Source organism: Rhipicephalus microplus, chromosome X (assembly GCF_043290135.1).
Source record: "Rhipicephalus microplus isolate Deutch F79 chromosome X, USDA_Rmic, whole genome shotgun sequence".
NCBI classification, from domain to species: Eukaryota; Metazoa; Arthropoda; class Arachnida; order Ixodida; family Ixodidae; genus Rhipicephalus; species Rhipicephalus microplus.
In genome coordinates this window covers 30,845,412-30,872,159 of record NC_134710.1, presented here as the reverse complement: position 1 = coordinate 30,872,159, position 26,748 = coordinate 30,845,412, and the positions used below count along the sequence as shown (strand labels likewise).

The 26,748-nt window shown below is 44.6% G+C and overlaps 2 protein-coding genes across 3 annotated transcripts; both read left to right on the top strand.

Annotated features, from left to right (window-relative positions):
- The first annotated feature begins 272 nt into the window (after window positions 1-272).
- On the top strand, window positions 273-1,384 carry aqz (aaquetzalli). The gene has a single exon (XM_075876131.1). It carries the CDS (start codon window positions 645-647, stop codon window positions 1,017-1,019), a length of 375 nt encoding a protein of 124 aa, XP_075732246.1. The 5' UTR covers window positions 273-644; the 3' UTR covers window positions 1,020-1,384.
- An 841-nt stretch (window positions 1,385-2,225) lies between these two features.
- Oseg6 (intraflagellar transport protein Oseg6) lies at window positions 2,226-26,698 on the top strand. 2 transcript variants are annotated; one of them, XR_012886601.1, is made up of 3 exons: window positions 2,226-2,362; window positions 5,701-5,823; window positions 26,226-26,366. XR_012886601.1 is itself a non-coding variant. In XM_037426724.2 (2 exons), the coding sequence occupies exons 1-2, from the start codon at window positions 19,979-19,981 to the stop codon at window positions 26,550-26,552; spliced, it is 4,005 nt and encodes a 1,334-aa protein (XP_037282621.2). In that variant the 5' UTR covers window positions 19,840-19,978; the 3' UTR covers window positions 26,553-26,698. The 2 variants fall into 2 exon arrangements, 1 of the variants encoding a protein (XP_037282621.2); XM_037426724.2 differs by lacking the exons at window positions 2,226-2,362; window positions 5,701-5,823 and adding an exon at window positions 19,840-23,656 and having other exon boundaries at window positions 26,226-26,698.
- The last annotated feature ends 50 nt before the right edge of the window (window positions 26,699-26,748 follow it).

Genomic DNA, 26,748 nt, shown 5'->3' with positions numbered 1-26,748 from the left:
TTCTCCCTCTGGAGCTGGGGTGGTAAGGCGTCAGTATGCGGCAGTGCGCGCATGTGTTGCAAGCGGCCACCGCAAGGATCGCCAGCTACTGCCCCCATTATAAACGAGAAATGAGGAAAAGGAAAGGGCAGCAGGTTTTTGGCTCGCGCGGCAGGCGCCTTTCTGGAGGAGGCGTTGCTGTGCGCAGCCCGATTGGTCGAAACCTAACGTACACGTGACCTCTGACGTGTCGTCCCGCAGCGTTTGCACAAGCTCCTTTCTGCCTGTGCTGCCGTCGCGCACCAAGAACTGGTCTATTTCTCGCCATCTTCGCTTTCGAGGGCTTCTTCGCGAATATGGAACACACGCTGACGTGAGCGCGTGAACAGCGTCTTGCTGGTGGTGAGTTTCTCGAGATATCGATGCTTCGCGTGCGACACTTGTGTTTATAATTTGTGTTCGGACAGTCTCGTTTTTTTTTTTGTGCGTGTGGCGGCTCAGCGTTCCCGAAGTGAAGCAAGTAGCCCTCGAAACTGACCGCCATATCCTTGTCTGACCAACAGCAGCAGCGATACCGTGCTGAGAGATCTTGTTGGGGCGACCACGTCCTTGTATCTTCTGTGCGCAATCGCTTCGGCCGCCATCTTGTTTGGACAGGTGTCATCATGGCTACCAGGGTTGGGCAAGCCGTCGGTCCGGTCGCATTCGGACCTGTGCCACGTCGCCGTGACCGCCAAGCTGGCAACGGCGCACATCATGCGCAGGGAAACAACGCAGCGCCTCCAAAGAAAGCATTCAAAGCAGTGACCCCGTCACCTGCCAAAAACTCTGGCCGCGTTCCTATGTTCACAAAGAGCGCTTCGTCATCGCCACCTTTGGGACACTACGCCGGGCCAAAGTTCAGCGAGTCGCCTTCCCCGGCCGCATTGCCACGACCGCCAGTCCATTGGGTGTCTTGTGGTGCCTTGCAAGCCGCATCACCCGAGGTTTGCCGCGAGATGACCAACCGACTGAAGACTCTCCTCAAGGTGAACGCCTGAGGAGGAACGCGGCTGACGGTGGGACTCGTGTGAAGTGCTTACGAACTGACTGCGTGGTCACTGAACCGAGCCCGGGTGCTGCCTTCTGTTTGAGTGGCTTGTTCTTGGAGTACCTGGCGCGGAAGTACTGCGAAATTTGTCGGTGGATCTTGCTGGCAGGTCGTATTCACTAAGTATGGGTCTAGTCAGATATATATATAGTTTTTTATGAAATGACCATACTTACGTCTGATGGCGTTATTTTTTGCATTCTAAGCTGTCGCAGATCATACGCGTCGTGCATACGGGGGTGTGATATATATTTTTTTGCCCCTGGCCGCTAGGATTATCTGTCGTATGGCTGCGAATTTGCATGGGTGGTGTGATGTTTAGAAATTGGCTCGGCGATCATTTTACTATCGTGTTCGACATTCCGCGTCATATATACATTAATGTAAAAAAGTCATACGCACCACTTCGTGCCAGTTTGCGTCAATTCGGTTAAGCATTGTGGTAACTCGATGCCCTGTTATCGTTGGTCGTGTTGGTGGAGCCACATTCCATAGTTCAGCCATATGGTGCCGTCAATAGTGCGTGAGGACATTGACGAGGTGAGGCAGTTCGCAATTTTTTCTGCCCAGCATTCGCCCCCAAAAATGAATGCGACAGCAGTTAGAGTATTCTGCTAGACCAGTGCCAAGCACTGCCCTGGCATGAACGCGCTGTTGTGCGAAAGAATGAATTTACAGCCCCACCCTTTATCGCTGCATGTTAAGGGCATAGAACATGGGGCAACGCAACTATTGACAAGAAGCTGGCCCCAAGACTCGTTTTGTGCTATCGTACACCTGCCAGGAAGATCCACCGGCCGCAAGCTTTTAAATGCTCATATAACTTCCATCTTCGTTTGTAAACAAAAAAAAACCTCCTGGTCCTTCAATTTCTGTCTCATCACAGTTCTCTGTGTCCATGTAATGTTTTCTTTTTTTCCTCTCCCTGAAAAAGTCGTCTATAACAAAAACAAAATAGGTAAAAAAATGATTTTTTTTTTTTACATTGTACTTTCGACTTGAATTTGGCTCATCTTGTCATCCAAAAGTTTCTCTCTCTCTTTCTATGACGTCCCAATAACCCTTCCCCCCTTTCCAGGGCCCCTTCGGGGGCCCGCCAATGGTGTCCGGCAGTAGCAACGGGGCTATTCTCCCCCGAACCCTCTCATGCACTCAATGTGCACTGGGCCTTCAAGAGTGCTTTCGAGCACAGTGCCCGAAGAAAGAAGTGCACAGGCCTTCAAGAGCGCTTTTGAGCACAGTGTTTGAAGTAAGAAGCTCAAGTCGAAGTCTGGGAAAGTCCATGTGCTCTGGGTAACGTATTGCATATTTGTTCACTATTTAAGGCACCTGAGCCCCCCTCTTTATTATTTTTTTACAGATTAAAACGAGGACGGATGGATGGATTGATATGGCTGTACCCTTTAGAACGAGTGGCGGCTCACCTAGCTGGAATACTAAGAGAACCGACAGCTAAATTTATCTCTTTTTTTTTCTTTAAATAGTGAAGTTGAGGACAGGTACTTTGCAGTGAAGGATTTTTCACTTGTGCCTTAATTTTAGCCATCAATCAGATAACCTCCTCTTAGTTATTTCTACCTGCTTAAAGACTATTTTGACCTCCTTGTCCCTAAACCCCAGTGCTTTGAAAAACTCTGCACCATCATCCTGAACTATAGGGTGAAGCCCTTTACAGAACATTATCAAGTGTTTGGCAGTTTCCTCCTCCTCTCCACACGCACTGCATACTGTGTCTACCCCTTCATATTTGGCCCGATAATTTTTCGCTCACAATACTCCCGTCCTGGCCTCAAAGAGTAGAGAACTACCCCGAGTATTATCATAGATGCTTTCCTTGGCAATTTCCCGCTTAAAAGTTCCATAGATCTCTAGTGCGGACTTCTTAATCATACCAATTCTCTACATATTGGTCTCTGTTTCCTTCACCTTCTTCTTAATTGATAGTTCTTCTTGGTTTGGCCCCGTGCTCTTTTCTAAGTACTTACTCGTCAATTTTCTGGTTCGCTTCCTCCATTTTGTATCGACATTCCTCATGTACAAGTAGCTGAAAACCTTCCTAGCCTAAAACTCCTCCCCCATTTCTCTCAATCGCTTCTCAAATTTTATATTGCTCAAACTTCCCTACCCTTGTATGATGTCCATCCCATATCACCTTGTACTCCCTGAATTGGTGTATTCCCGTGAGCTCCTAAAGCAAGCCTACCTATTTCAGGTTGTTTAATTTCTAATCTTGCTTGAACCTCTGATCTCATGCCCAAGACCGCATTGCTGAAAGTCAGACCAGGAACCATGAGCCCTTTCCATGTTTCTGTCACAACATCATACCTATTGTAACTCCACAGTGCCCTATTTTTCATCACCGCTGCATTCCTGTTACCTTTAGATGTTACATATATTTCGTGTTCCCTTAGGCACTCGGTCCCATTGCTTATCCATACGCCCAGATATTTGTATTTATCTGTTATCTCTAACGTGACTTCCTGTATCCTAAGCTCACAACCTTCATTATCATTAAAAATAACGACTGCTGATTTTTCCTTACTGAATCTGAAATCTAACCTATCCCCCTCATTACCGCAGATGCCCATCAATCTCTGCAAATCTTCCTTGTTGTCAGCCATTAGCACTATGTCATCTACGTACATTAATGCTGGTAGTGCCTGTTCAATGAGTTTTCCTTGTTTGATGAAAGAGAGGTTGAAGCCAAGTCCACTCCTCTCTAATTTGGCCTCTAATCCTTGTAGGTACATCATGAATAACAAGGGTAACAGAGGACACCCCTGCCTAGGCACCCGTTTTATCTCTGTGGGCTTGGATACCTGTTTTTCCCATTTTATAACTACTTTATTACTTTTATAGATATCCTTTAAAAGATTAGCGACTACATGTTCTACGCCTAGTGTGTCCAGTATTCCCCACAATTCCTCTTGAACCACGCTATCGTACACTCCCTTGATATGCAAAAATACTAGCCACAGGGACTCGTGTTCCTTTTCTGCTATTTCGATGCACTGCGTCAGCGAAAACAAATTGTATTTCAACCTCCTGTGTTTCCGGAACCCATTCTGGAGTTCCCTATCCTCTATCCATGCCTGCAGTCTTTCTTTTATAATCTGCATCGCCAGCCTGTAGACAACTGATGTCACTGTTATAGGACAGTAGTTGTCTGTCAGCTTTGTCCCCCTTTCCTTTATAGATCATGTTCATCCTGCCAAGTTTCCATTTCTCGGGGACTTCCCCATTGATTATTGTTTGCTTGCTGCCTCTCTCAAAGTATGCTCAGACTTGGGACTCAATGCCTTTAACGGCATAATTGGGATGCCATCCAGGCCTGTTGATGTACTTCTAGAAACCCTCTTTTCAGCCCTTTCCCACTCTCATGAAAATGGAGCCACTGCACCACTTGATCCATCCTTGTCTATTAAGGTGCATAGGGCACTTTGTTGAAATTTTTCTGTCACCCTTGTTCTTGTATATTCAATAGCTTCATCCCCTTTTAGCCTAACACCTTGAGCTGTAGTTATAAACCTCTGCTCTAGGCTTGTCTCATTTTTTAGAGAGTTTAGATGGTTCCAAAATTTTGCAGCTGTCTTTCTATCCTTTTTATGTACTTCTGCCAGCCACTGAGCCCCCTTTCTTCTATTTTTTTCATTATCAGAAGGGATGCTTCCCTTCTACAGCTTAGAAAGATGTCCAATTTTCTTTCAACATAATATTGTTACGTACAATCCAAATGGTGTACGAATAACTGTTTATTGGGGCGAACTTGTGCCCGAAAAGTAAAGGAAAATGTAGCGGTGTCTCTAACAGGCGATCAGCAAAAGGGGATCAATCTCCGAGAAACCCTCGAGCGGTGCACCACTTCTTTTTCATCAAAATCCTGTGCTGAGGAGGCGCGCGCCGTCACAGCCTATTCTTGTTTGATCATCAAGCCACTGATCTCTTGGGGGGGCGCACGAACTAGCGCGCGTAGTTTGAATACTGCGTTTGCCTTGCATCAATATGTTGGTTCACCCCGCTGCTTAACACGTCTGTGTTCTCTAAAGGCTTCCTGACGCTTTGCTATGGCTCTCTTAACTTACTCATCCCACCAACTTTTGGGTTTGTATCTCCTTTTCCGGGGTGACTTGTCACATGCCTTAGCAAGCTCTAGCTCAGTCTTATTAGATTCGTGTATGTCCACACTGTTTTATTATCTTCAGTGATTACTTTCTCAATTTGTTTAGTAGCTATTTCTATTTGCCTTTCTGAATAAAAATTCCACTGTAGTTGCTCATCTTGTCTCCTTCCCACTTTCATTGCTCTTCCATAACTTAGCTTGATATGTTTGTGATCACTACCTAGACTTCTGGAGCCACATTCATCTATGCGCATTCCCCTGAGCCTATGATACATTCTATATGACATCAGTGCATAATCTATTCTCGACTGCAGCCTTCCTACCTCCCATGTTATCTGCCCGTCAGACTTCTCAGTACTGTTGTAAATTATCAAATAAGGTCTTTCAGACATATCCATGATTTTTCCTGTTGGGTCAGTATAACCATCTATATCTCCTATGTGCGCATTCATATCTCCTAGTATAATTATCTCGCACTCTCCTCCTAATTCCTCAATGTCATTTGTTATAGACTCTACTGTTGCTTGGTTTTCCTCTCTGGCCTTTGCTTCCAACCACCTCACCAAATACGGCATCTCGGCAAAGCCCGCCCCTGGTGTCACCGTTAGATCACAGGATCACCTGTACTAACCCTGTACGTACTTCTACGTTATTCTTTTTTGAATAAATGCGGTTCATCTGATGCTTAGCTTCTGTTATGCTGTCCCATCAGACAGTTCGGAAATCAAAAGGACACTAAAGTCAAATAACAGTTTACGTCGGAGTGAAAGCTCAACATTTGACGTCTAAAATGAGATATATTATCAACAGCAGTGCCCTACTTATCGAGAAATTAAGGTAAATGCACAAGAATACATGCACCGCAGTAAGACGTTCTCAAAATGATCCCTATGATGTCAGATGAACTGCCTACAATTATTCACTAGTGATCGATCTAGCTGCACTAAATAAAGAACCTTCTATGCATTGAGATAATAGAATCTCGATTTCGTTTGTTTGATTCATGGAATAAAGAACCACCGGATGTTAATCGATAACGCTTGGGTCATTGGCATGACAAAAGTCTTTAAAGGAACATGTAGAGACGGGCTTATACTTTTGTAGTGGTTGAAGCGGTAATGATATGCTTACGAGATGATCAGAGAGCCCTGGCTCGACTTCCACAGTACAATCAGAAAAATCACGACTGATGAATGCCAGGTCTAACACAGAACTAGATGTATTTTGTACACGAGTTGGTTCATGAACTACCAGCATTGAATTACACCTTAACATAATCGATCATAATGCTAACGTGTTTATTATGTGAACTACTAGCAACAATGTCTTGCCAATCTGCTCCCAGCAGGTTACAATCACCGAGAAGAAAAATTTTCTTATTTTCGTGCACTGACATTTGATTATGCAGAGTCTCTAATACATCCTTTGTGGCATTCGGAGGTCTAGAAAATGTGTATAACATAAAACTATGGCCCCAGCTGGAAATTCTAACACGCAGGCTTTCGATACCTACTATGTCATCTCATAAAACTGCCACTAGCCTGCCGATCTTTATGACATGCTGTGTAAGAAGGAGGGATTATGTCATTGTGACATATCTCCTCATTCAGCCAGGTTTCTGTCAAAACAGTTACATGAGGATCATATTGTAGGAACAAAATTTTTAAGCATTTCACACTATGGGCATTTACATTCAATCTTCGGACTTCTTTAGGGCTATTACAGGCATCGTGTCAGTCGCAAGATAATGTCGATGTATTATAACGCTGACCTTCCAAATGCAGCCGCCAAAGCCGGTGTTCGATCCCTCGACTTGAGGGTCAGCAGCCGAGTATCTTAGCTACTAGACCACCGTGGCAGGGTGGCCTTCCCATGTTCTTGGTAGTAGTCTAAATTTTTTCTAACTCAACAAACCGCACCAAATGCTTCATGAAGTGACAGATATCGGCCATAACATTGGGGCTAAGCACTGCGTAGAAGGCCTTTTCACGTGCTTGGTAGTCTAAATTTTCTCTAACAAACCACACGGAATGCTTGATGACGTGAGACATATATCGGTCATAACATTAGGGCTAAGCACTGCGCGGAAGGCCTTCCCACGTGCTCGGTAGTCTAAATTTCCTCTAATGCAGAAAACTGCACCAAACACTTCATGATGCAATATATATATCATAACATTTATTAAACACAGGCTACTGCATGAGTTGTGCACATTAATACAAATGATAGAATTTGAATTCAGTAATATCGTAATAAGTGCTTCAACAAAAACACATGCCCACCTCCTGAGATAAAGGCACCATTCACATTCCTTGTGAACAATGTGCAGGACAGTAATACTGCACTTTAATTCATTCTCTAGACACATGTGGTGACATTCTGTTTTCATTTTACTATCATGTCATGGTGCACCTGTGATTCCAATAGAGGTGCTTCTCACAAACTTTTAACCAATTGGCTGTCCAGCTGTAAACAAAACGTGTGTTTTCTTTAAGTAAAACGTAAAATGATGAAAGAGCACCGTTGTGTGCATTCGCCTTAGTTTACAAGTATCAAGTACACTAGGGAAAATGCGTGTCAGAACTGACAACCTGCAAAACAAGGTGGGTGCAAGTGGGCATGTGCTCACGTTGCACGGCAAAGAAGCAGAATAGAGTCAAGAAGCGAAAAAGCAGGCAAAACGAGCAGCACTGAATCATGCAATTTTTATTTTCGATCACCACAGTCGCGCACGTTCAACTTTGTCTTGTACATGGATGGAAATGAGACCGTTGACAGCTGAATGTGTCAGCGTCGCTGATACCCAGCACGAAATCACTGTTACCAATAAGCGCACGTTCATTGGTAACAGTTTGGCAACACATGCAAACGGTTTGCACCGAAGTCAACGAATGTTTCAGCGACATACAATCCGCAAATCCACTTATGCCCGTACGTTTTCACATCAACGAAATGGTTGACAAGTGTGAGCGCTTTCGGTGATGATGAATATCGATGTTCAAAACTCACTGCCGCTCAAAAATCGTGCGTGGGCATCAGGCCATGTCTCAGGCGTCTTATATAGCGTCTACGTTGCTACGGAAACTACTGTCAACCAATGTTCCTCCCGTAAGCTGGTTCACATGAACTCGATGGTAGAGGCCTACGCTGAATGCAGACGATACCGTTCTGAATTGACTTTGCGGTAGGCGAGAACTCGCGTTCAAAACTCTAAACCTCCTGAGCGCATTTTCACTCGTTCCGAGCACAGATGATCACAGATCAAAGCACAGGAACAACGACATGCTGCAGTAGTCTGAACGATGTTTTCACTCGGTCGACGATCGCATTGAGGCCCGGGGAGGCGGCAGACATTCGCTGGATTTATCGGCACCGCTCGAGCTCGGCACGAAACCGCGTCCCGCCGGTAGCACTCGTAGTCGTTCGCCATGTCGTTGACGTTATAGATGACGAAACAGTCATTCAGGAGAGTTTGAAGTAGTTTCCGTTCTTGCGCCGGAAACTACTCCAGCGAGAGATGCGTGCGCTAGATTTTGGCTCTAGCGGCTTAGCCAGGCCATAGATGTTCTGTGGCTAGGCCTAGCGGTACGGCCACAGTTGCGCCAGCCATGGAGACACATGGAAGGAAAGCACGTGGGCTGCGCAGCGCGCGTGTCGTGACGATCCGAAACTCGTGGAACGGGTCTCAACACTCTGGGCCAGTGCGACACGATCAGCGAAATCACTTCGAGTATTAACAGCAAGTAACAGCTCACCGACAACGAAGGAAGTACAAGAGAACGCGCGCTAGGTGCACTGACAACGGCGAGTGTTTTCACGTCATTAATTCAGCAACTGTACAGACATCACGATCGGTCGTACGCCTTCCACGGTTGCATTCTGACACGAGGCCGACGCAGTGCCCGGTAACTGTGCCCGTGTTCCGCGTGAAACTCACCGGCGTCAGCATTCTGCGACCGTGATGACTTGAGCATGGTGCAAGTGACACTTGAACGCGGTTGCTCTAACGTCGAGATTAGAATGCTGGGGGCGAGTATAACAAGTGGTACAGAAACGTTGTTTTATTACACACATGCAAGTTGTTACTGTACACATACCGAACACGAAACTACGTATGTGCACATGGTCCTCATTGCGTCTCAACACAACAGTTGGGCACAACAGTTTCGTCCGCTGCCACAAGCAGGAGCACTGCCCAACTGTCACTGACCTGCAAGGAGTTCGTCGTCGTTCCACTTCGTCATGGTGCCCAACGCAATTTTGCTGAACACTTCTAATGCTTCACCCGCGTAAACCGCCGCACGACACATGAATATGCGCTTGTTCTACGTTCAGGTGAGATGTCAGGCTATGTACCGGCGGCTCCAGCGGCTCTCGCGAGATCTCGAACTACCGAGACCAAAACCATAGCCTCCTAGATTTCATTTGCCTGCCGGATGAGCGCGAAACGCCCATCATCTATGACGGCGCTGCCTACGTAGGAATAAAGGTCTTTGTACCTGGCCTTTAAGATTGGCAATTTTGACGTTTGCTACTAGTTTCAAACATAGAGTTCCCAAAATTAAGAAACTCTATGGTTTCAAAGGCTATGCCTTGTATTGAAAGAGTTGCCTGTTGAATGACGGCGTCACTTACGTAGAGTTAATTATAATTACTTTTATGCTTTTTGAAACTTTTACGTTATTTTTGTTGCACATAAGCTCCAAAAACGTAAAAACTTATTTGAAGACCACCCTACTTAAGTAGTGCCACTACTGCCGTTCCGACCATGGCCGTTTCCCAAGTAGAGGTGTGTGCCGTGGTGGTTTCGACCGGCGGCGGCGTGGAGGTCGTTCCGAGTTGGCGGCGTCGTCGGCGCACGCCGGGCAAAATTACCTGCGGCACCAGCGCCGGTGGTGTGGAAACCAAAAGTACAATAAAAAAAAAAGCTACTTTACCATGTTTACTCTGATTATTTTGCTGAAATTCACTACTTTTAACAGTAATGCCTGAGAGAACAACATAGAGATGTAAGAGAACTGGCAAACGCTCCGTAAATGATTTGTTTTTCAGCATACACATTGAATGTAAGTTATTTCAGCGCGCCCCGTTTGTTCACATAGCTAACACTGTATCACTAGAAATTTCATTTCTTTTTACTCTCACAGCGATGCTGTTATATCTGCTAGGTATTATTCCTTGTTAACTTACACTTTGTATTGTTTTTACTTCCGAATAACTGTTAATTCATTATCAAATGTACCACTTGCCTCTGTAATGCCTTCCTGCCTTGAGGCTACTATTAAATAAATGAATACTGAAGGAGCCTCTTTTTAACGGGTAAGCAGGGGCAAGTGGAGCTCGCAGTCTTCGTGCTTAATGTACTGCTTTTTTATTTGAGTAACAGACAGGTGAGCATTTATGTAGGTCACAGTGGCATATAGTGATTCATGAAACACACGAGAAAGGCACTAATTTGTCTCCCATGAGGGGACACTGCCCATCAATTTATGATGCAAGTGCTACAACATCACGAATGCAAAAGGAGCGGAATAAATATAGGAAATACATGCGCTTTTTTCTTTGTTTCCATTTTGAAAGGTTCCATTCTTGTAAGACGCAAGGAGGTGCGGGTGGGAGGTGGGGTGGAGAGCAGTGTTTGGGTCTCGTTTGTTTGTGAGACTCCTCTTTATCTACATACCAGCTCATACCCCCTCCCCCTTTCTTTACCGAAACAAAATTTTGAGAGCGAGATAACCTGTCGAACAGTTTTGTGTAGATACGCACATCATATACGAAATGTAAACAAGTATTGTCACCCAGAACGTAGTCAAAATTAATTTTGAATGGCGTGTCGCCCTACGGCATTCTACGTATGCCTTCGTCATTAGAGTAAACAAACAACCACCCCCTGCGTCAAGAGTTTTGTGTTGGCTGCTTCTGGCAAACCATTTGAACGGACAGAAGGGCAGAGTTGTACGAGAATACAAAGGCTGGTGTTCGAGCTTCAGCGTTTCTTGAAGGGGTCACGCATATTTACAACGCCGGAGAGGAGATCAGAGGAGCGCCCACAAAACCTCGTTGAAAAGACTTGTCGACGTGGTGATTCACGTGCACGCGGTTTTGTGCGTCCACCTAGCCAGTTAGTTACCTTAGCACGAAAACCCAGGATTCCTTCCTTCCGTGTGAAAACCCCTCTGGGTCCAGCCTCACTCGGCGCTCAAGTGGAACCAAGACTTCAACAATTAACATCGCGTGCTCGAGCAAACAAGCTTTCAGGCCGTGAGTTGCAAAAAAAAAAAAAACGACATTTCTGCGTAAGTGCTCCTTCGCTCATAGAGTCCAAAATAAAAAGGGGGCTATTTATGACGCACGCCGGTCTTATCTCCTATCACAGTGTGTCGGGGACGGGGGGGGGGGGGGATAGGGCGTAATGTACGACTGGAAGTGGAGATGTTCGTAAAATTAAATGGTTGCCGCAAAGGCTTTAGCAACGCTTCATTGCGCAAAAGATCCTTTCTTTTCATCTTGCTGTGCCATCTCGATGCTTTCTCATGCCCCCCCCCCCCCCCCCCCCCGCTAAGCTTAAATTTGCTTTGTGCTTGCCAGCTGTGGGTGAGGCGAGTTTTAGCTAATCCCACCAGCCTCCCAGATTAGTTGCTACAGGCTTCCACTGAAAAGCAACCATACACGTAGAAAAATGATCGAAATCACCTTTCTTGGGCACGAATAAAGAAATATGAACAAACGTGAGAACTCCAATCAAATCAACCAGTCATCCAATGACCACTCTTCACCACAGCGGCGAAGGCGGAAAATAATGCCTGACTTCGACGCAAACGGTTATTTACAAAGGCGTTTATTCCCAGAGCCCTCCGTAATAGAAAAGAAGGGGAAAATGTGGCACCAACCGCGTCGCAACAACGCCACGTGTCGATTCCCTACATCGTGGGTGCCAGCGAAGTTCAAAAGGCAGGAGTGGACGTTGCCACAAGCCTTCCGCCACCACCGGCAGTTTCATCCGCTGGTCCAAAGACCTTGCACCTGCGGGAATAGCGCATGACGTCATGTGCAAGATCTCTTGCACCGGCTAAACCAAGAACTTCCATGAAAAAATGAGAGAGCACAGGACTTCCGTCAAATGAACAGTGAACGGAGCGCACAGGCGGGTTGTAAGCGGGTTGGCCACCATACCGGTCCCGACGGCGTGGTGGTCTTCTAATCAGAAAGAAACCTTCGCCAGCCCTTCCCCTTTGAATCTTGGCATAGTCAACAGACAGTGCGAGACAACAACCGCACCACTGGGGAAACTGCCCCCCCCCCCCCTCTATTTCCAGGGCTTGCAACGAGTCGTGGCAAACATCGCAGGCCTTCTCACCCCTGAGAAAAAAAGCCGATCAGGCTTCAAAACATCAAGTTCCTTAATATAAATATTTGCTGGAGTTTTCTGTTTTTTTTTTTTATTTTTCTGTTATCCCAACCAAGTATACTTCTGCCAAACGCTCACTTTTGAATGAATACATATATACCGTATGTGCTGCCCGCCCTGAACCCGGAGAGTAGAGCTCATTGCTGCGTTTTGCAGCCTGCCTGCATTCCTTGTGCGTACAAAAAACGCAAAAGCTCAGGTGTGAGTGACTTGAGCCTGGGTAAAGCCCGTGTCATCAAACTTTTCGCAGAATGGACTGGGCGAACACAATGACGGGCGAGCTACCGCCAAAACTGCTTCCGCGTGTCAAACCTGCATCACTATGAATGGAAAAAAGTTTGAATAGGAAAAAAAAAGAAAACTACAAAAAAGGGGTGCTGCTATGCCGTGTCGGTACGAAGCCCTGAACTGCAGGAGTGCTGGCAAAATGTTGAGAAGCTCCTCAAGTTCTCAGGTGGTCACAAAAGTCTTTGACAGCATTACAGTTTGAAGGAATTCGTTTTTGTCAGTGACTAAGCGTGACGCACGGCAGGAGCGGTGTATTAATTCCTGCCCCCTTTCTCCTCGGAATCCACTCGGAAAGTTCTCAACGTGTCACATGACAGGAAATGATATAAAAGCTGATAGCATGTGTTGTCACTACATTTTTAACAAAACTTGAAATCCGTCGAGATGGTGCGTTGCTATTGGAAACTTTTTTAGCGCAGAGCAATACATCGAAAGGGCATTCACAAACGCCCATCCAGACTCTCTCGTTCTTCTGAATATATTATTTTGTGCTCCGTAATTTTCCAATCACCACATTCATTCATGCAAAAGCGGAAGCGGTGTCTGAGGACGAGTAGCTCAATGCAGGAGACAGCGAAGAAGCACTCGATGCTCGCGAATCGTGCGGCTCTGTCGCCTTGGAAGCTGCATGATTTATCAAGGTGGGATACAGTGCTCATTCTACTTTGGTTTTCTACATAACTGTAGATCAAACTCAATGTAAATTACGATGTTGCGTAATGAAATTCCCGGGAGTTGCATATGTGCCAGAACATGCTGCACAGCCCACTTCCACGCACTCTTAAAGCCATGTTCATTCATTTTGAACAAATGTAAATTACACTATATATACACAACAATGGAGTTATGGACAATTATTCAGTTTTTCCTCTCGTTATTCCGATATGTGTTCTTCTCTGAGAAAAGATAATACGAGTTTTGTAGCATGCATGAGCATAAATTGCTCATTATACTTTGTCATAGTCTGCGAAAGGTACACCCTGCAAACACATTACCTATTAGCATTAAAGTTGAAGCCACTGCGATGCATAAAATCACTGTTACATTACTAAAAATTGCGGGTTTTTTAGAATAAACCCCTAACGTCTGGTTGGAAATTCTAACTTCAAATTGTGAAATCACGCCGGGGTGAACGGCATTAGCTCCATGATCAAATTTTGTAAATTTGTATAGGTGCACAGCTATTTGTAAATTTGTTTGCAGTGCATACACTGCAAACAAATTTACAAATAGCTACTATTGTATTTTCTGTAAAATTTGTAAATTTGTTTGCAGTGTATACACTGCAAACAAATTTACAAATAGCTGTGCACCTTGGAAGTAGGCAGTATACATTAGCTTCTTAGTCATGTTAGCATTTTAATGTTTATATCTCATCTGAGTGGTGCACTTTATGTCGCCATTTCATTCCGTGCCTTTAAGTTAAGGTTATCACTTTTATTAGGAGATATGAGAAAGTGGCTTTTATCAAGGACCTTCACTGGAACGAGTTCCAAGGGTGTGGGGAATTAGACAGATTTACAATTTGGAAAATCAATTATGTGGTTTTACAAGCCGACACATACACGATTACAAGGCACGCCATAAAATGAGACTGTAAATATTTGTAAGCATAGGTCAGCAAAATAAAAAGACACCCTCATTGAATGAGTTTTTTTTAGCATAAGACTCACAAGAACCTGGACTTACCAAAATTTTGCTGAATCGAACTAGGAACTCGCTCGAACTCAGACTCACCGTAGTAAAACTCAGCCTGGCTAACTAGGACTGATGCTTACCTAAGCATAACTCAGCGGGACTCACTCGGACTCTGACTCGCGCCTCAATCTGAGTCTTTCAATTCCTCTGATAGACTCATCAGTGAGTTTGCCGACTTATAATCGGAACACATCTCTCATTCACGTCACGCGTTGATGAAGACTTTTTGCGTGCGTTCAGGATGGTGAAATATGGGAGAATGAGGAAGTATGGAAGGGTGGTTGCTATGCCCACATGACGATAATAAGTATGCATGATCGTTACTGATCTACGTAAGAAAAAACCAACGGAAAACACGAATGTTATTTATTATTTTTTAAGATTATTAAAAACACCCAAAACTAAATGTTAATAAAGAAAGGCCTACAAAAATTAACCAGCAGCACATGCTTGAAAAGGCTATCTAAACCACATTTGCACAATTAAGCGCACTTTTTTTTTCCAACAAATGTTTCAAGGTGGTATGAAGCGGCCGATTTCCATTGAACACTAAAATATCAACGCCAAGTATACCCGCTATCTATACCGCGAGTACTTTATCTGTAAGGAAAGCTGGGGGATCACTCACACATGACACTTCGCTCTGTTCTTATTTCGAAGGCTTCACGTGTTTCACGTTGAATATTTTTTTTTCTTTTGCCAATGACATTCAATGATTTGAAAGAAATTCCTTTGTCATGTGACCGTGTCTACAGAAATCAGACGGGTCGAGGTCTAGTGACACCTATAGGCAGTGTGAACATCATTCAGGCACAAAACTGACCTCTTCACTAGTCTCTGCGTCCCCAATTTATCAGTGTCATCGGCAAAGGAAGAAATAGATTGAACGTGAAGATTTTGTATCCTTAAAAAACAAAAAAGGCAAAGTGCAATGCATGTATAAGTTGTCCTTCAGCTGTCTTTACAGCTGGATAAGGAATTCGCGTTGCTAGATAGCGGGTGCACGTGGCGTTGATCATGGCAGTGTGCTGTTTGTACCGTTTTGACACGCTTCTTGGCATTTTAGTGCTAGGTGTACAGCTCTGGAACGCCTCGGCCTATTTTTCATGAATGCGCTTCTGGTAATGGGTTTGTGGACTTTCCGCCAGAAACATTTCGCTCGAAGTCCTGTCAGGTAATTGAACTCCTTAGTTTGTTTTTCGAAAAATATTATAAACCAACTCGCCGAGCAAGCTACATATGTGCTGTCCTTTTTGAAACATGGTTGTGACAAACCTGCATCTGTAGTTAGTTGAATTAAGTCTGAGATAAAAACTGGTCAAGGAAAGGCAGATTAGTTGGTTTGATAGCGCGGTATGGAGCCTCGCACGGTGTGCAGGGCAAAACACGTTGAAAATACAAGCCCACGCTTCAGTGTTTTGTCCGCATTCATCTTCTGCGCGTTACTTCACAGTTTACACAAACTTAATTTATGGTGATCACCATTTCGTCCAATATTGTCGATCTTGCTCAACCTGCCGATACAATGGGGATAGTTTCTGTTTGATTGAGCATTTCGTACTATAATAATTGTCATTTTGCCTTTCTTTGTTCAATAAAGGCTATGCATGTGGTCCAGTTTCTTAAATGATTTTTTTTTTTGTAAATACGCCTTAAACAGCTAACCCTTTCTCAGTTATAACAATATCTTCCATACACATTGCGCTTGTACCCTGCCCGTCCCTAGATCTGGCCCCCACCTTTCGCATTTGAACGGCCTTTGTTCCTCGACTCGCTTGCACATTCATAATTATGAATATTCCAGTACCGACTTTCCATACCTTTCGTCATTGTTCAAAGCCCGCCTCACATATTACATATTCTCATCAGCTAGAATTTGTCGACAGTCATCGCCAAGCACCACCGTTGGCACTGTCACTGAGCGGGATTCGCTGAAATACAATGAACTCAGAAGTATCCTAACATTCACGTTGAAATCTAATCCAACGTTATCAGGAGGACTCCACAAGTTTTTTTTTTTTTTTTATAGTCCACTTATTTAACTTGAAATGGCAGGCGAACCAATTTCGATACGTTTGCGAAGTGGACAGAATTAAGCACAGACTGGTGACAGAAGGTGCAAAATAAACGTAGGTAAGCTGAAAGAAAAAAAAATCGTATTTAAATGGCGCGCCGAGAGAACACCGGCGGCGCGCCGATCGGTTGGAGTCGGTGCCGACAGCGTAGCAAAAATGATTGGCAGCGGCGCGCCGACCTTTCGGCGCACACTTTTATTCCCAAGTGACCGCCAGTAATCCGGCAGGCAAGAAAAATCTAGGAGGCTGTGCCATGATTGAGTAACTCTCGTAGAGTGTACTAAAAGTGTTGAGTGACGTGACCGCGCTTCGCCGCCTGATTCTTTCCGCATTGCCCTTAGCGCCGGTGCTGCAGTCGAATACTACTGAAAGAGCCGTGCGCCGGGTGCAGGAACTGCTATGCGCTTCGGCTCCTTTGTCGCGCTTTCTTGTTGCAGATTTCTTCGTACCTGCCCATCATGCATGTCTAGCACATGATGCTATATGCCTTGAAGTATGACACGCCAATCTGCTGAATTCGAGCTCCATAAAAGCCCTTGTAAGAGATCAAAAATAATTCAGAAAGGGTACGTGTGTCTTATACTGATTTATTCTCTCTTAATTCTTTCTTCGTTGGTTAGGCATCTACAATAATCAGAAGAACTGAGCTGATTTCTTGGAAGTTAGGTGGGCTCAGAAAGCTGTGAGATTAAAACAAATACTGTGTCACACGCACGCAGAACCAGAAAGCCATAAGTAAAGAGAAAGGGAATATGAACCCTCTACACCACGATATGTTTTCGTACTTTAAACAAATTATCAGGGTATACTAAAATATTTACACGCATTCACAGCGACCACCAAGTGCCACACACACACACACACCATATATATATATATATATATATATATATATATATATATATATATATATATATATATATATATATATATATATATTCGTGTGTGATTTATTGATTGATTTGTGGGGTTTAACGTCCCAAAACCACCATTTGATTATGAGAGACGCCGTAGTGGAGGGCTCCGGAAATTATGACCACCTGGGGTTCTTTAACGTGCACCCAAATCTGAGTACACGGGCCTACAACATTTCCGCCTCCATCGGAAATGCAGCCGCCGCAGCCGGGAATCGAACCCGCGACCTGCGGGTCAGCAGCCGAGTACCTTAGCCACTAGACCACCACGGCGGGGCTATATTTGTGTGTGTAAATTTCTCAAAACAAGATTCACCACTGCCTGCCTACACTTTTGACACTTAATAATAGAATTACTCTTATAATACAAAACATCGTCATAAATTTGCTGGCTTGCAATGGTGTTACGCCAATAGAATATTTGGAAAGCAGCACAATTTAAGCTGTAGATAGAAAATGACAATTGATTACAATGAATTTACGTAGATTAACAGACGGGCTATATGTAGAATTGGCACTTTTTATTATGTTTGCGTGTTGTTTTATTAAGTTTAATAGCCTGTTGGAAAGCAATAAATACTATATTTCACAGAGTCGTCATCGATTAATGTTGTGACAACGTTACTTATACTCGGGTTTCTCGTGAAACAATTGAGCGCATGTAGGCTCATATGAGGAACACTGTGCTGTGGATATCGTAGAGACTGCCGACAAAATGAGCGTATGATTTAATCGCGGTTTTGATACTTCTCCTGTCTTTGTAGTTCACCAGTCGCCACTTACTATGTAACGCAGTTCACAGCGCTGATTGAGTAAGAAGCTAGGCGGATCCGTGCAAATTCGGATTGACTTTTTTTTTTTTTGTGTGTGTGCGGGTCGGCAGGCTCTTCAAACAGTGAATGACGCAATTTCGGCGTGCCTGCATATTCACTCGTGCACCATGGCGCGTAGCAGGTGCGTCCACTGATAAAGGCTCAGAAACGCATTAAACGCGCTAAAAACGAGCAATTACACGCTTTTGCAGGCTCGGGCGCGCGCACTCCCAATGCAGACGCTCCCGCAATCTTCAGTACCATGGAACTACAGCGCCGCCGCTACTGTCACCCACCGGAGAATCAGCCGAAATGTTGCGCGGCCGCCTCGTTTACTCCACTGCCCCCTTCTAGTACACTGTTGGCCATGGCCAGCAAGGCATAGAGAGGTTACTCTACGAGCAAAGCGACACCGCAGAACACCGCAACACTACAGGAAACCTAAGGTGGTTGTAGCTGCGAAGTCGGTGTGAATTCGCGAAATTGGAACTTAGATAAGTAACCTGAAGCCAATAGCTGAACAGGTACAGTGGATTGTGATCACTGCTAAGCTGGAGCACAGCGCTGGACGACCGGGCAACGTTATTTACGAAGAAGCAGGAATCCGATGGTGACGTGAAGCACCGCGACGGATTTGTGGGTTCTGTACGGGACCTCGTGTGCGTGATCCCTCACCACTGTGGTGGTTGCTGCGTGTGTCTAACCGGAAGATGTCTGAATGATCGCCCACAAAAGCATTCGAAGTGTTAGGAAGTAAAGGTTAGTTCTAGTCATGCATTTAGCGTGCATGTTGATGCACGTCCGTGTTCTACGAAGCTCAGGCGATTTTTCTCGCACACGGGGCCCTCGTCATCGTGAACGTAGCTTTCACGGCACGTGAAAACGCTGCCGCCGATGGGCGCATTTTGTATTTAGCGTTTAGCAATCCTAGTTCGGTTCTTCCCCCCCCCCCCCCCCGTGACCTTATAAAATGTCTGTAACAAACAATAAATGTTAAATTAGTAAGCGATCGTCTTCTTCATTTCTGTTCCTCACTGCTAGTTGACTTAGCCTCAACACCCCAAACCGCTACTCGTCCTCAGAAAAGATCGGCTTGTCTGATGCCTTGACTTGCGCACGGTAAACTAATGCTGTGGGAGGCAGCATCACATTGCGGGCGTACAGCCTTGCGTAAACTAACGTGTCTAAAACAGTGCTGTAGGCAACGTCTGGTTCTAGAGTTTTGGACAGCAGGAACCGCGGTAACTGTAATGTATACGTCATATCGGCGAAAAGGAATCGCCGGCCACGAATTTCGGTGTTGCAGGATTTTCCTCCGCAGCCTCACAGGTTTCGGTGCCATTCAAATCGACGGCAACTGAACCGATGTGTGCGCTCAACTACCAACAGTACCAAATATCGCATTAAATGTCCCGACGTTATGTAAATAAGTTTCTCCCGCACCGAAAGGAGCACTGCCTTCATTTACAAAATAAAATGACGAAGGCACCGATGCGTGCGCAGTTCGATCGCACTACGGCTGGCGAGCTGTCGTTTCTATTGGCAACCCTCCGTGTTTACATGACGATAAGCTGCCGGAAAGCACTCCAGCAGTATGAAGGCAGTTTTCACACTTCCGGAAAAAACGCACGGTCCGGGGCCAGTGTTTTTTACATGGCAAAAGGCGAGCGGCAATTATCTCGTGACGACTGGCTACGACCAGACAGTGAACGTGTACGACCGTCACGGCGACCGGAAGGATCAAATCAGCCTGCCTGGAATGTGCACGGGGCTGGGCTACGACAAAGACGGCGACACGCTGGGAATCATCACGGACCGATCAGCGCGGCTTTTCTTGTGGGACGCGAACACCCTGCAGCTGGCCCAGGTGGACACGGGCCTCAGGGATGTGTTGACGCTACTTCTGTGGGCCAAGACGGGGCCTTTTCTGGCTATTGGAACCTCCAAGGGAAACCTTCTTATCTACCATCACCGATCCTGCAGAAAGGTGCCCATTTTGGGAAAGCATGCCAAAAGGATCACCTATGGCGCTTGGAGCCAGCAAAACATGTTGGCCTTGGTTGGTGAGGACAATATGCTGACCGTCAGCAACCAGGAGGGAGACACACTATGTCAAACAACATTGAAATCGGAGGCTACATTGGTGCAGTTCTCATGCATGAAAAAGGATGAAAGAAGCATGACTGAAAACACAGTCAGTCTAGTGCTAAATAAGAAAACTTTGCTCCTCCTTGATATATATGACCCTGAAAATCCTTATGTTCTTGCATTTCAGGAAATGTATGGGAAGATAATCGAATATAAATGGTATGGGGCAGGCTACATTCTTCTAGGATTTACAAATGGTTACTTTGTAACTATCTCCACAAGTCCTAAAGATATAGGCCAGGAGATGATGCAGGTTCGCTGTCACAAGCAATCACTCTCACACATTGCTATGTGCCTGTCCCAGAACAAAGTGGCATCATGCAGTGACAATATCATCAAAGTGTACGACCTCTCTGACTTGCAAGATGTGCAGTCGGTAGTTACTGTGGACGATGTACGGAAGATCGAATGGCTTGACTGGTCTGATGATGGCCAATTCCTGGGAGCAGGTGGTGCAGGGGGCAGTTTGCATGTCTTCCTCACAAAGCTGCCCACCCTGGGCTGCAGCCTTGGTCATCGCTTTGCTTATTTGACATCTCTCACTGAAGTAACTGTAGACAGTGTCACAGAGCCAGAACTGCACATGACACTTAAGGTGGATATTGAGCCAAGCTTCATCGCTTTAGGCCCATTTCATCTTGTTGTAGGAATGAACAATCACGCTTGGTTTTATGCACTGGGAGATAAGTCAATGGTTCCGCTTCATGACAAAGAATACTTAGGAACTGTAAAAAGTATAAAGCTGAACGGGGATTATGCTGCAGCTCTATTTGATGGAAAACTTCAGCTGCAGCTCATAGAAATTGAAAACAGTGACCTGGAAGAACGCGAAAGCAAGCTATTTCCAGACTCTACTCATGGCCATGTCAAGATATTGTGCCACACAGTTACCGATGACTTTTTGATATATGGGACAGACACAGGCTTTATAGAGTTTTTTTTCCTAGAAGACTGGACTATCATCAATAGATACAAGCACTCCAGTGGAATCCGACAGCTTCACCTCGACCCGTCAAATGCACGGCTAGTGGCTCTAGATGACAGGTCAGTAGGGTTTGTATACAACCCTGTTAACGATCATGTGATAGACATTGCAAACATACCTCCAGCTGCTAGGGGCGTTTTCTGGGACCAGCATTTGGACAACAGGGGTTGCTTTGCAGTATTTGACGACAATAATGTCTACGTCTACATGTATGTTTCAGACACAGTGGTAGGAGCTCTTGTAGAGGCTGTTCGCAAAATTAGCATTCCTTCTGGGCAGCATCCACTGCTACTGCATAATGGCAGCTTGACCTGTCAGACACAGAGTGGGAAAACTGCGCTGCTGCTAGTCACAGGGACAGAAGACAAGGGAAGGAACAGCGAACGAGAATTGCTTACAGAATGCCTCAAATTGCGCAGGTTTAATACTGCCTGGCAGGTGTGTCAACGTATAGATTCAAAGAAAGAGTGGACTGAATTTGGAAATAGTGCCCTATTTAATTTAGACCTTGACTTGGCAATAAGAATTTTTCGGCAAATCGGTGACGTTGGAATGGTGTGGTCATTGCGGGAGCTGTGTGAAATTGAAGACAAAAGCCTTTTGGCAGCATACCTTGCCATGTTCAAGGGAGATTTTGGAGTTGCACAAGAGCTCTTCCTGGCATCCAGTCAGCCAACAGCTGCACTGCAAATGCGCCGTGACCTGCTGCATTGGGAACAGGCACTGCAGCTTGCGAAGCGCCTGGCTCAGCAAGAGATACCTTTTATTTCAAGAGAGTATGCGCAGCAGCTCGAGCTCGCAAATGACAATGCCAGTGCATTAACATACTATGAAACTGGCATTACCAACGATCCACAGCATATAGACCACGATAAAGCCTGTCGTGCAGGCTTAGCACGCACATCACTTCGATGTGGAGACATTAGAAAAGGAGTCAGAGTTGCCAAGGAGCTCAACAGCAGAACACTGCTGCGGGAGTGTGCAGAGATTCTTGAAAGCATGAAGCAAAACCAAGAGGCAGCTCCTCTTTACGAACAGGGGAACTACTATGATAAAGCTGCCAACCTCTACATAAAACTTAAAAATTGGAACAAGGTTGGTGAACTTCTACAGCACATCACGTCGCCCAAAATATATGCACAATATGCCAAGGCTAAAGAAGCTGATGGGCGATATGCAGAGGCAGCTAAAGCTTACGAGCAGGCACATGACATTGAAAGTGTAGTTCGCATACAGTTGAACAATCTAAACAATCTGGAAGAAGCGGTACGACTGGTTAAACAGACGAGGTCGATGGAGGGTGCGAAACTTGTCGCCAAGTTCTTTCAGAAGTTGGGAGACAGTGTGTCTGCAATACAATTTCTAGTGCTTTCAAAGTGTACAGACGAAGCTTTTCAGTTAGCGAAAAGTTGCAAGCTAATGGACGCCTACTCTACCGCCATTGGAGACAATGGCTCTCCTGAGGACTTCAACATTATTGCTACCTATTACGAGGAAGAGCGAAATAACTTTGATGCTGGTAAATTCTATCTTAAAGCTGGTCAACACAAGCAAGCCATAAAGCTTCTTCTAAAGGCAACGACAAAAGATGATGATGAGGCAATCAATTTAATTGTCCAAGCTGCAGCAGCAGCTGCTGATGACCACACAACCAGACAGGTCATAGAGTTTCTAATGGGTGAAACTGATGGAGTGCCCAAAGACTTCAAGCATCTCTTCAGGCTGTACATGGGGCTCTGTCAATACAAGGAAGCAGGCAAAACTGCTGTCGTCATTGCACGTGAAGAGCAGAATGCTGGAAACTATCGAAACGCACATGATGTTCTACTGAGCATGTACCAGGAACTAAGAAAGCACCAGATCAAAGTTCCAGCTGAAATGTACCACAACCTAATGCTCCTCCACAGCTACATTTTGGTGAAGGTCCAGATACGTCATGGCAACCATATGCAGGCTGCTCGGCTACTAGAGCGTGTGGCAAACAGCATCAGTCGTTTTCCAGCACACACAGTCCCGATTCTGACGTCGGCTGTAGTAGAATGTCAGCGTGCTGGTCTCAAGAACTCAGCATTCACCTATGCCAGCACCTTGATGCGACCCGAGTACCGTAGTCAGATTGACCCTAAGTATCGAAAGAAGGTAAGTGGTATGCAGACACAAAACACAGAACCTGCATACTGTAAAGAATTTGTATAATTATGATCAGCATATTTTACGATATTGTTAATTTCAAAATGGGCTTAAAAAACACAGCAGTGCTGGTACAGTGGCTTATGCTTTTAGTCTATGAATCTTACACTAGCTTCGATCTACCAAATGGTTACTCATGATCACTTGCAGTAAAATGTTTGACAAGAACTCATTTAGTAATAATAGTAAATGACCAAAATAAATTGAGTGCACATAGAAGGTGGAAAAAAATGAACATATATTTGAAGTTCTGCAGCTACTACTGGTTTCTTGTTCGAAACAAAGAGCAAGATAAGAAGGCCCGATTATTCTTGCTGAAGGGAGCATAGAACGCTTATTGTATACCATGGAAAGATTACCCCGCATCCATTTTACTGTAGATCTGTTTGTTGGATGCATGATAAGACCAAACATGAACGCAAGGCACCTCTCTGTGATAATTACATACCAGCACAATCCTGACCAATAATGTGTTAGTCGATATGTGGGGCTCTTCCAAAACATTTGAGCACTCATTGAATTTTTTATTATGTTCTGGCGCTGATAAATTCTTTCATGAATGTTTGAAACGTCTCCTTTGCAAGATGCATCAGAGTTTTTGCAAGGTGCCTCGTAGATTACACCTCTAAGCCTTTTCAAAGGGTTTTCACTGTCAACTTTCGAACTGGCACGTAGGCAATTACTGTGCCTTATGCATCAATAGCTTCTTTTTTCCTCTACTATTTCATGGTAAACAACACAAAAGTACAGTTTATATTACTTGAGCAGCTGCAAAGAGTAGTCGTTGCTCGACAGGCAATTCCTAACCTTATGTCAGTGCCATAGCCAGGAATGATTTTTATTTTTATGCTGAGAGATGAACGGGGTTGCATGCTTTCCACTGGGACATGAAGACTGGGCAGGTGGTCATAGAATACTAAGAACAATATCATACAAGAAAGGTACATCATATTTTCAAGAAATGATTCTACAACATCAAAACGATACCCGCAAAGGCAACAAAACCTTGAATGCCTCAATTGAGCACTACATTCAAGTTTTCACTACATTTACTGGGATTCTGCTGGCATAACCATACCAAACATATGTCTATTTTAGTGTTTGCTGTTCGAGTCATGTATCATATTGAAAACGGGATGTGATCTTCCCAAGATACGAGCTCAGTGCTTTCACATGCATGAATAGCTGGACTATCTCACTTTTCTTTATAGTAAAAGAGAGATCCCTTAGTGCCCTCAAAATTCAAATTGCAAATTTTTCTTTTCAACCTTAGCAGAGTGCTTACTTTATCATTATCATGTGATGACATGCAAAATGGCACTCACTACCATAGTCAATGATGTGAATAGAAAAGAAATGGGACTGGAATAAAATACTGGAATTGTAGTAGTCTAGCTGACAGCTGTTATTAACAGTTTATAAGTGAAACAAGGAATTATGTATGCCTACACAATATTTAAGCAGGATTTTCACAGCCTAACAAATAAACAAGGTAATGACTGGACCACAAACCGCATGGCCACAAAGGAAAGCTTTGTCATGGCCAAGTTTAACTGTGGAGGTGAGAAAGCCAGATGTTAATTTTACAGTTGTTTTTATAGTAATGATTGCTAGTGCCTAATCAAGCATATTATACTGAAATTTTGCCTTGGCACCCATTCGTACACTACTTTGCAATAACTAAATTGATTTTTTTTTATTACTGCAACAATATTGTAGTTTACTGTTGTAAAAAAAAATGCCACTGGCTGAATGAAGAAAGCATTGGTCATGTCTGCTACAGTTTGTAACACTGGGTGCCATCAGTTCCTTAAGAAGATTTCTTTTCAATTAGTATATTTTTTTTAGGGTTAGAAGCACAGAAGAAAGCAAAGTACACAGTTTAAAAAGTTATTGCTGACATAGAGTTTGCCGTTACTTTTTGACACTGGGTACAGGGCCGTAGCCAGAGAGTGGTACACTGCCCCCCCCCCCCCCTCTTCCCCCACGAAATGTTTTTTGCCCTTCCATAAACAGCGAACCCCCCCCCCCCCCCCCCCAAAAGGAATTCTGGCAGTATAGTTGGTGTTTATAGTCTTCCTTTGCTGAAAGGATGGCCCCCTCCCTAACATGGGCTGTGTGTATATATATATATATATATATATATATATATATATATATATATATATATATATATATATATGCATGTATGTATGTATATATGTGCAAATGTAGAGTTGATCACCACAAATCTTGGGGAAAGGGTCAAACCTCCCCGCGAGCCACAATGATTTTAAGCCCCGAATATAATCAATTTATGCAAAGCCATATTTAAAGCCAGAAGGGCATCGTTTAGGCAAATACATTTGTTGATTATAATTTTAATGCTGGCCATGGTGCATCGCTTCAAACTCCTGTCAAAATATTAGTGCCATGGTTTCATCAAAGTGCTTAACCTGCTGGCCTACTAAGCTGGTGAATGGTGTGCATTGTTTTACTGCATAACACACACCCTTTTCTTTGGCTTTTGACTTTAAAGGTGGAAGCGATAGTTCGCAAGCCTAACCGGGAACAGGAAGAAGCACATCACTCGCCATGCCCCTTCTGCAACTTCAGCTTGGCTGAAATGGAATTGCTGTGCTCTCAGTGCACAGCCAACCTGCCATTCTGCCTAGCCACGGGCAAGCACATTGTGAAAGATGACTTCACGCAGTGTCCAAGCTGCCATTTTCCTGCCATCTACACACAATTCCGCGACCTGCTTGCAGTGGAGACCACCTGCCCTATGTGCCTTCAGCCAGTGTCAGCAGACCAATTACAACCGGGAAAGTTTGAGCCAGAGGTATATGAAGAAACGGAGGAGTAGCGTCAAAGTCGAACAGTTTATACTAAGGCTTCGAGAGATCTTGTCTATATTAAAGGGAGCGAAGAGGCAGAATTTGCACTTAGCTCTTTTTACTTAGAACAGCAAGTACGGAACTATAAGTCAGATGAGAAAATTCTGTGTCCCTTTTGGCCCTAATTCAGCATGGGCATTAAACTGGAACAAATAGTTTTTTTAG